At 43.8% G+C, this 11,022-nt stretch overlaps 2 protein-coding genes across 2 annotated transcripts; one reads left to right on the top strand and one right to left on the bottom strand.

Moving 5' to 3' along the window:
- The first annotated feature begins 1,566 nt into the window (after positions 1–1,566).
- LOC124211132 (uncharacterized) lies at positions 1,567–3,896 on the top strand. The gene is made up of 2 exons (XM_046609902.2): positions 1,567–2,526; positions 2,602–3,896. Exons 1-2 carry the CDS (start codon positions 1,579–1,581, stop codon positions 3,346–3,348), a joined length of 1,695 nt encoding a protein of 564 aa, XP_046465858.2. The 5' UTR covers positions 1,567–1,578; the 3' UTR covers positions 3,349–3,896.
- Positions 3,897–4,361: 465 nt separating this feature from the next.
- On the bottom strand, positions 4,362–8,637 carry LOC124211892 (uncharacterized). The gene is made up of 5 exons (XM_046611411.2): positions 8,558–8,637; positions 7,434–7,636; positions 6,420–6,656; positions 6,121–6,307; positions 4,362–5,431 (listed from the first exon to the last, which is right to left on the bottom strand). Exons 2-5 carry the CDS (start codon positions 7,613–7,615, stop codon positions 4,997–4,999), a joined length of 1,041 nt encoding a protein of 346 aa, XP_046467367.1. The 5' UTR covers positions 7,616–7,636; positions 8,558–8,637; the 3' UTR covers positions 4,362–4,996.
- Positions 8,638–11,022: the final 2,385 nt, after the last annotated feature.

Raw genomic sequence — 11,022 nt, 5'->3', positions numbered from 1 at the left:
CAAACTGTACTGCTTTTTTACTCTTCATTATCCGTTACGATTATATTTTTATCTGTATTGACTGGGGACAAAAGCCGTAGTAGTAATTTAAATTCTTTCTTATTTTGAATCGTTGATATTTCATATTAAAACGGTGTTGTGACCCTGGTGAATTTTGTCCACGTTTGTGCAGTAAATTATATCAGAGATAAGTGTATGCTTGCCCGAGTAATTGAAATTAATTACTTCGAACATGGAAAAAGCAGTAATTCTGCAGAAAGGCAGTAAATCGAATGCTGCTGCTTTTCGATTTACAAAAATAAGACAGTAGGTACGTCACTTGCTTCGGGCATTTCGATTAATTGTCATCTAAAATTACACCTGAATGACGTTTCGAGAAGTCAAGTAACATATTATTAGTCGTTCGATAATTATTATGAAAAATTAATATTAGTAATTCAGTTTAGAAATATCAACAACTTGCATTCCAGTTTTATCCGTTTCCACGTTTTACACTTTACTGCCATTTACCCAAGCACGGCAATAACTTTTGCCGTACCATCGTTGCTCAAATAAGGTTTCTGCAATGCGTTTGCAATGTCGTTGGGACGGGTAATAAAGGCTCGAATTTAGTCGTCAGGTATTTTGTTGCGTATCATATATTATACCCACCGAGCCCTGGCGTCGAGAAGAAGGTAATCGGATTTCCACATGAATATTCAAATGCACGCTCGCAAACTGATTTTTTTCCAGAATCAACGTCGTTGCCGTCGAACCTGGACGGTTCTAAATTGTTATTCAAACATTCGCTGCATTTGGTATGCTGCATTTGGCACGAGCAATACTAATTAGGGCCTAATTGCCACTAATTGGCGGCGCTATTACCGTTGACGGGCGACAGCCGTATCCACCCTTAGATTTACCGTTCGCCCCCGTGTGACGAGGAAGAGCTCACCATTACAGGGTGAAAGTCCGAACCCGGCATGGCTAACGAGAAGGTATATAAGACCCTGTTTCAGCGCGTCCTGAAACTAGTTTGACACGAGACGTCGAGGAATCACTGTTCCCGTAGAGTCGGCCAATTCAGAAAAGATCGGAAAATCAACGCCAGAAATGGCCAAATTTGTGCTACTAAATCTGGTTCTGCTCGCCGTCGTCACTGGCGGTCTAAGCCTAACCTTACGTGATATCTTTGGATTGAATTATCCTCGTTACACTGAACCGGAAGTACCCCGAGTCGTCGAAGTGATCCGATGGCGACAGCCCGTATGCCTGACGTCAGCACCAGAAGTTCTTCCCTGTCTTATGGGACTGAAGAAATATCAAGCAAACAGCGATCAGGTCGAGAAAACCTTCTACTCCGGTGAAGATGGCGAGTTGACAAAACGTGGCGACTCTGACAACGATTCGAGCAGCGTAGATTCTATCGACGAGGACGATCTTCTCGCGAAAAGATCCACCCGATCGTTAAATGCACCAAGGCTCTACTCCCCCCACGTCGTCAGATTTGTTCAGCTGGAGAACATGGGACCCTCGAGCTTGCAAGAGCCCAAAGCTGTAATTAGACGTCACGGCAAGTACCTCAGACTCGGTCCGCAGATGACTAGAAGCTCGATGAACAGCGAGATCGTCTACGATATCAAAGTGGTCGATTCACCCGTGGTGGCCACCCTCGTCGCTCAAAAATGCCTCCCGGACATCGGGGTTCCCTTATGCGACGAAAATCTCAAATGGATAGCGAAATCTCAGCTCGACGAAGCGCCGCGTGGCGAGTCGAGTTCGGTTGTCGTCGAAAAGCCGGCTGACGTGGCGACAGTCGTGGAGAGCAAACCGGTTGACTTTTGGAAGGGCCCGAGCAACCCTCACTACAATAATGGGGAAACTCATTCACAGAAGCCCCAGAAGCCAGCCATAATACAGACCGTCGTGGATTACATAAACCGACCCAACTACGTGCAGACCGACGAGAAGCCGGAAATTAAGCCAGTCATCGTCGTCGAGCCAACGTCCGCGCCCGGACTGTTCGCCGCGATCGACACCTTCTTCAGGCCGAACGGGAGCAGCTGGTTCAACGTCTTCTACAAACCACCTGCGGACAAACCGCAAGCTGGTGAAAAGCCCGGATTGATAGCGGGCTTGTTTCAAGTACCAGCGATACCATCGCTCCAGGAATTCTTTTACAAACCGGAGAATGACATATCCAACAACCAGGGACTTCTGGGTTTGTTGGCCCTTGCCGGCGGTCAGAACAACGCCCCTGGTGTCGGCCCGCCGACAGAGAAGCCGGGAATCTTCGGCGGCTTGTTCCCGTCTCCGTCAAAGCCAGCGGGTTTGGAAAAACCTACGAAACCCTCGCTGCTCGGTGGTTTTGGTAACATTTTCAATCGGCCAACCAGCAAACCGCTGGTAATCGAAAGACCGGACGAAAAGCCACTCGTCGTTGAGAAACCAGTCTACGTCGTAGAACAGCCGGTCACTCAGGGGCTTATGAACATCTTTCAGAAACCCAGTAAACCGATCTCGTTGGACAAGCCCGAAGAGCTCGAGGTAAGTTTTCCCCTTTCAAGCTTAAACAAGTGTCTGAGAACGTGATTGTAAAACGGTTGACTATTTTTTGCGCAGATAATCAAGGAGCCAACTTACATACTTCAAAAGCCTACAGAGCGCCCAACGCTTTTCGGAAGTGGATTGCTGGGCAATTGGAACATTTTCAGTAAGCCCGCAACCGAGGAGGAAAAGCCCGTCCACACTTCCGAAACTGTAATCGTAGAGAAGCCCGTTCCCGGAATCATAGTTGAGGAAAAGCCCGTTCATATTGCCGAAACTATAATCGAAGAGAAGCCGGTTTCCACAGTCATAGTTGAAGAAAAGCCCGCAATTTTCTCCGGCCTCGTAGTCGAAAACAAGCCTGTCCCGTTCTACGGAGTCACGGTTAACAAGGTCCCAGTTGCCCCAAATAAACCGATCGTCGAAGTCACATCCACAGCGGTTGCAGGAGCTACATCCTCACATTCCACCGCTGTGGCGGAGTCCTCGGCCACCGTTACAAGCTCTCAAGGGTCTTCGACGTCGGTCGTCGAGGTGACAGCTTCGGCCAATGCTGTGGCTACGACCTCAAACGGAGCTTCCGTTACCACTGTGGAGTCCTCCACCGTTTCTGAAATCGTCGTGACGTCGAATCGCCCGACGTACGGTGGTTATTGGAAGACCGGAGAGGGGCATGAAGGAGAAATTACTGACTTGGTTCAAACGGAAGATGGCCGGGATGAGCTGGACGCGATAGAGGAGTCTCTGCGTACCAAATCTGACATCGAAAGTGACACTGGAGTCGAGGAGGAGGAGGTTAAAAATGAAGCACCGGAAAAGTGATCCAGCGGTGAAGTCCGTTCATCGTATAGCTTTTATAATAATACATAATATTTATTTACATACATATCTATTTATTCCATTTATGAACGAAATTCTTTCACCGTGTACATAAAGCATGTGATAAATGAACTACAATTAAAATCCTACAATCGCGAAAAGCTCTAACATGAATCCGTAACTTTCATTTCTTAACGCGGTATACCTGAATTCGTTATATCTAACTAATTATCTAGATACCTAAGGATCGCACAGCCACGAAACATCCAAATCACTTTTAGACTTGAAAGCTGTATGACCGCTTCATAGGTTTAACTATTCATTATCTTATTAACTGGAATCTCTATCTTCGAATATTCATCTGGACATATTAATACACTAGAAATATGATAAGAATATATATACCTTAATCGTTTAAAACTCTCAAGTTAGATTTCACAGATCAATTGTATTATCTACTTCTAGCCATCTAACCGACTTGAAAGAGTACTTCAAGGGCGTATGAGGAATCCGTCAAGGAACGTATGCGAAATATTTTTGAAACCGTTTTATTTATTCGGGAAAAAATAATAATAATATTAATTCACAACCCGTTACTACAATAAGTCCTACCTATGGTGGTAGTCTTCTGAGTTGTGAGGCAAGGGTCAACGAATTGTACAATCCTCAGTTTCAACCCAATTTAATACCTATAGTGTCTGAAGATCACTTTCTCCGTGTACCGCGATCTATTTATTCCCTTGACAACCCAACGACTATCTGTTAAAATTACCCGCGTAAATGCATGAATATTACTATAAAAGATAAAAAGACATTCGCTCGTCGTTGCTGCTGTGATGCTCGCTTCTAAAATTCCGTATTCATTTCGTTAACCTAAATATAAACGATTCTGATTTTCGATGATGGAAAATTTTCAAAATTTAGACATGACCGTATTGTAGAGAAATTCAAGGGTAACAAAGATATAGTGAACAATAACAAATCGGGTGTAATTTGCAACTTACCAAATTGGCCACATGCATTCCTGGAACAAGCCTCAACGTTTCCCTAAAAATCGTAAGAATACAATCAGTTCTAATGATTATTTTTTTTTTCTTTGTCTCCAATGCTGGCCAGGCATCAACTGTACACGTAATCAATGAATCGCAAGCGTGTCCGTACATGCATACGTACATAGATCCGAACGGTGCAATCATCGGATATTGTTCACCCCCGAAATGAATTTTATTCGCCTCGTTTGTCCTCCCGCTGCATCTGCAGCGTTGCTAAAAAAAATGACGCTTAACGAATTTCGAGCCAACGAAGACGGCAAAGTGTTCAAAACTCCGGATCTAATTCCCGTGCACGTTGCTTAAGCGTTTAGGTCTCGATCTCCAGGCTGCAGGAAAATAGCTCCGAGGGGCGAGCCGGTAATTCGGTTATGCAGAGCTACCCCTGAGCCAAGCCACTCCGTTTTTCAGTTTGCCGTTTTCCGGGCTTCGCCCGCAGGAATTCCATCCCCGTCGAAAGCTCGTCTATCTCGACCTAATCTTTACACCTACATATACCCTAGAAAATGGACCTTGCCCAGCTGTTCGAAAAACGTCCCGCCAAACGGTATTTTTCGTTCGTTGGCTCGCCTCGAGACTATAATATAAATCGCCCCGTTCACTCACTGCACCCTATTTTTATACCTAGCGAGGATATCGACGACCTCCGTCGCTCCGTCGATCGTTTCTCTGCTCCCGGCATCGATCCCCGCGGGAAGTTCAACCCGGTTGTTTTCCCCGATCCCCTCCTGCAGGGGGTTGAACTTCGTAACTGTTCGCGGCTCCTCTTCGACCACACCAACCGATCTCTCCTCGTTTTTTACAGTCGTCCAAGGATACCCCGAGTCTGCCGGGACCTGTCCGGACGCTGGTAGCTTCTTCGAATACTTCGTGCTAGCCATCCCCGTCCTCGGCCTCATACTCTTCTTCACAATCGTACTGTGGAAGTCCTGAAAACCCGCTCCCGAGCCCTTCGCCGAATCATCCAGGTCCGTGTAACTCGTCTCGACTTTACGATGCCCGCCATCTTTTTCTCTCTTATACTCGTCCTTACTTGCCTATGCATATATTGTCAAATACGACGTTAACGTTTGTCGCCTGCTTTTATTACAGAAATTAATCACGCGTCTTCTCCCTCTGCGTACGTCTTTTATGCAGGAAGAAATTTACGAAAGGAAAGCACCGATTACAGGGCGGGGGGGAGGGGGGGCAGCTTCAAGGGTCTAATATTAGACCTATTTTTACGAGTTTCTTTTTTTTTTAAGAAAATAAAGACACTCGTAGCAATTTGAGTTTGAGGGATTTATTATTCATAGTTTCAAGTACATTTTGGAATTTTTTAATTAAAATTAATAACAAAATGGCGGCCTGCCGCATAGAAGTAGCGAACGACCACGTTTTCAATACGATGGCGCAGATTCCTCGGTCAATTCTTATCCGATCGACTTGAAATATTGACACAATCTTTAAAATTTGTCCATCCATTGAAGCTCGTGGCTTATTTTCAACAATTTTTTGTTCATAATCGTATATAATCGAAAAAAATCTTTTCTTACATTCGGGCTACGAGCTGGAACCTGAAAAGGTGTTTTCAACCCGAACATTTTTTTTTTCATTTTGTTATTAACTTCAATAAAATAATTCCTTGAAACAATAAATAATAAAATCCTCAACCTCAAATAGCCCCAAGTATTTTCATTTCCTTTAAAAAAAAAGACTCCCAGCAATCCTCGATGAGACCTCTTACCTCATGGCTCACGGTCCGAGCAGGTATATTCTGCATGTTTCGACGATGAGCGATTTCGATCTGTTCGACGTCGATCTCGGGGAATATCATCGCGTCGTAGATGTCGGGCAGCTGGAAGGGGACCAGCTTGTTCAACTGTATCTTCCGCGACTCCTCGACAGGACAGGTCGGAAGATCAAAGGGTAGTCTGTTGAATGATTTTGGAAAAACACAGAATGAAAAAATGTTGAAAGCTTTGCGGAAAAGGTGAGATAAGCCTTGAATAGAAGAATGAGGAATAAATAAAAAAACTGTATTACCTCGAGGGTAAGCAACCCTCTAAATAATAAACTATGGTGACGGCGAGATCGTTTGCGTAAAGCTCAAATTCCTCGATACTTTTCCGCCTCGGTAACGTCGCGCCCCCCTCTTCCAACACGACGGGGTTACCCTTCAGATTATCGTCGCCACTTCCGCCGGGTAAAAATTCCGTGGCCGACCCCGAGGGGTAACCGGATCCTGGAGCACCGCGAAAGATCTCACCGCTCGTTGAACGCCTGTCGTGGATTATTTTCTGTTGGTAATTCTTATATACCCTCCGAAGTCCGAACAGACAAAATTCAAGCGTAGAGATTCTCGGTGTCAAAGGTCAGTGGGTCAAAAGAACATTTTTTTACGTTTCGGGCCTCCTCAGAAAAAAACTAGGATATTTATTCAACACCTTTACATAATATATATATACATACATGTATAAATTGTGGTTGAATGTTTTTTTTTAAATACTTATATTTTCTTCTTGAAAGAGAAGTAATAGGACCGCAGCAACGATAAATTTACCATCAAGTTTCCGTAATCCCAGTATTATCCGTTAAACAATATCAGATCCAAATTAGGTAGCCACTTAATCCATCACTATTAAGATTATAACTGCTCACCAATATCGAAGGAAGCCATAAAGTTATTTGTCTGGTTCTTTCGCCGGCATTATTTGACTGAAGTTCAATGTAAGTTTTTGACTTTCTATTTTGTAAAAACATTTTAACCACAATTTATATGTATAATATAGATGTATATATTATGTCAATGTGTTGAATAAACATTCTAGTTTTTCTGAGGAAGTCCGAAAAAATGTATTTTTTACTCACTGACCTTTGACACAAAGAATCTGTAGACATAAATTCATGATAAGCTCGAGAAATCAACGCAAAATTCAATGCCTTGTGCTTCCAAGTTTACCCGACGTTCACTTCGCTTAGGGCTGACATACGCTTAGAAGCAAAGGGCCTTTCGTTCTGGGTGTAAAATCGTGATTTGAAAATGACAATTCGACCTACCAAGTGGCCTGCATGTCAAAGTTGCAGGGCGGTAAGTCTGGAGCAATACGGAGGCAGGGGCCGGTCGCCTTTTGACGTCTTGCGATCGACTCTTCGGAACTGGGATTCCCATCGACAGCCATCGACATCGTCATGCTCATCGCAGCCACTGCGAGGAACAGCCTGCTCGATTCCATCTTCATCGTACGGCCAACGAGATTTGTCTGCAACCGAAAGACTAGAATGTTCTTACGATTTATTGTATCTTCATAACTATCGTTTCCTGGGCATTTCACAGCCGTAGAACTTGGTAGACTCTATGCTCGTGATATCATAAAACAATTGGAATCAGCCCAACGATCGCCTTAGAACCGGGGCAACAAACTTTTCAGTATGTTATGGTACATATCCTCCGGATCAACAGTTCTCATGGACACGAGTCGCGAAAATCAGTAGATTCCGAGATACAGGCTTTGGAAGGGGGTGTATGGATTTTTTGACATCTATGTATTTCGCGATTTTTACGAATTACAAAGCTTCAAGGACGACTTGAAATCAAATTTATCTATCAAAAACTGCACAACCGATTCGCTGAGACTCCGCCGACGCGTGAAAAACAGGACAAGTCGATTATTGCAAGAGTCGGAGAGTCTCGTTCCTCAGGCGAAACCTGACGTTGCACCTCCTTCCGGTAAACCAGCGAGTTCATGGATGGAATCGATCACAGCTTCCTGCCTATCTTCGAGAATCGACCGTACAATTTTTTGATTGACATATTTGATTTCAAGTCCCCTTGAAGCTTTGTAATCCATGAAAATGAAAATCACGAATTTCATAGCTGTCAAAAAATCTGGACACCTTCTTCCGAAGCCTGTATCTCGGAAAGTACTGCTTTTTGGAAATTGTGTCGAGAAGAAGTTTTGACCGGGTAGATATGTACCATAACATACTGAAAACCCCACCAATTCGACCGGGAACCAATTTCCACAAGGGTTCCGCGAGGTCCTTTGATAAAAAGTTTAACCCCCAAGAGAGAAACAACCACGAGACTGAGTCCGCATCATCCACTGTATTTCTGAAAGTTCGATACAGACGAAAGTATTAAGTAGCGGCAACTCGTCGTCGGGCACCTTAATTCAAATTACCGTTTTCCTATGAAACAGATGTCGGTAAAAGGTATGAAACGACAAAGAAATGGTAACGCCGGCGCGAAAGAGACCGCGGGGTGATCGAGAGTCGACTAATGCCTCCGGGTATGCGATCGGCGTCGTAGACCCTTAAAAGCTCGGCTGACCTCTTATTCTATCATGACCTATGATCGCAGGCCCCTGAAGATACCGTCGGCTGATCCCCCGCCTCGACCGCGGGTTTTCGAAACCGTTTGACACGGTTTAAAAATAACCAACTCTGTTGTTGTTTGTCAAACGACACTTCGGGCTGTTGATTCCGTCCGGGAGTCCATCCAGCACTCGAAGAAACAAACGATTCGGTAGACGTTGTGCTCACTAAGATATTGTGTAAGTGTCGTGAAGTAGGTCAGCTGATCTGTTTACACGCAAGAATTTTTACTTTCTCCCCACCTTTTCTCGTCATTTTCTTTTACCCCGGGCTTCGCGCGCTCGAATGGAAAATACGCGTTATTTGACGAAGTTTCGCCGCATTTCACCAGCCGCGAATCATCAAACGCATTACGCGTTACACTGCGTTCATTTTCGATCGCACGATTGCAATCACCTAAGACGACAATACCGTGCAGATGCATTCGCAGTGCGCTGCACGCGGCTCCGATTCCCATCGCGTAATGCATTTGACTCTATCAGCAGCGTGGCCGTTACGTAATGATTTTGTTTACAAGTCGTAGATCATCTTTTATACTTACACGCACAGCGAGTATAGCGACAAGTGCGCTTTATGGTTGATTAGAGCCGCGTCGAGGGCCGAGATAGAATTAGGGAATAAAAATAAAATTACGTGCAACCCTAATTCAACGACGACGAGGTGAATTTAGCCGGCGACCACGTCTGGCCGAATCATCAGTTGACACTCTGTTTTTTTTTTTTTTTTTGTTTCTTGTTCTTTTTTCACGATCAATGATACATGCTCTTGTGTCTTCTCATCTTCTACTTCAACAATTTGAGTTGAACGTTAGTTTCGAGATTCTCTCACTTCGATTTATCGTGGATTTTCATCCGCGCATGAACATGACCAACTTTGAGGATTTACCAAAATAAAAAAAATAAATGAAAGAAAAAAGATCCATCAAGTCGTGCGGAAAAGAGGTTGACGCCATTGGTAACCTGCAAGGATACCACGGCAACGATCAAGTTAGTTGTAAACACATCTGTTTAGTCATACATTTTATTTATAATCTACGGAGCACAGTCTACAACCTTGTCAGTATACCTATACATAGATCTCCGTAATAAACAATGCATATTTATACAACACTGATACCGTTGTATCACATATGAGAGTACAAAACGACGACTGTGTTACGAATAATGTGTTTAAAAATGAATTCTGTGCATACAGCAACGAGAGTAACACGAGCTCGTCGACAGCGATAAGCTCTTTATTATTTTTATTATTTTAATATACTTTATCAATTTACTTTCCACACGAACACAACTATTTTACCATGTAATAATCGGTGTTCTGTATTGAAAGGGCAATGACGCGGGATCGTCTTCCAAAACACGATGCACGACGATAAACTATTATTCAAATTTAATTTCCCTGTCGTCTTCGTTGCGATTGATTTTTTTTCCCCCATTTTCAGCTTATCGCAAAGTATTCAATATCGCCGACGAGACTCACTTTTGGCTGAGAATGTATAGCCAATGCATCCCTAATTAACGAGGAAAATTCACCGCAGACTGCAAAAGCATCTCGTAGCAACAATATGGCGAGATGGGATATTCCTGGAATAACATCGTGTTTACTCAATACGAGCCATCAGTGGGGCGATACCCTGTACGATATTCGTACGAACGTTATGCCAGCACAAACGACACCTAGATCAGTAAAATAAACGGCTTATTACGTAGTTTATCAAACCATTCGTGCAGTCCCTCTGACAATGAGCTGAACGGATTTTTCGAGGAGCGAACGGCAAACGATCTTGAAAAAATATAAAACGGATCTTGTTTTTCGGGGACTTGTTACGATTATTCGTAATTGTTCAACTTCGTCCAATTATTAGATACGAGGCTGCAGCTATTTATAGAACGTAATTTTCTGACAAATATCCTCTACTGATAGCGGATAACTAGCCAGCTTCAACCGGATAATTAATCACTTGATTACGAGGCTCGAGTGAATCGCTTTAATTACACTCGTCTACAGCAATGCTACGCAACTTGGTTTTCTCCAAAGAGTTTCTAATCATACGACACCTCGGCGTGCAGTAACCGACGGCTTGCCTACGAAACCTGACCGTCGTCGTCGCGTTATGTTAACCAATTTCGGATAACCGACGACCAGTCGAAAAAACGATAAACGGCTCCGACGAACCCAAACTTTTAGCGTATCCAGAAGTGATTTCGTGACTTCTTGACGACGTCAGGTGATTTCGTTTATGATTCGTCTGACTTCAGCTTATTTTCTGTCT

Source organism: Neodiprion pinetum, chromosome 2 (genome assembly GCF_021155775.2).
Source record: "Neodiprion pinetum isolate iyNeoPine1 chromosome 2, iyNeoPine1.2, whole genome shotgun sequence".
Classification (NCBI taxonomy): Eukaryota; Metazoa; Arthropoda; class Insecta; order Hymenoptera; family Diprionidae; genus Neodiprion; species Neodiprion pinetum.
The sequence above is the reverse complement of the archived record's forward strand: the minus strand, read 5'-3'. Positions and strand labels throughout refer to the sequence as shown.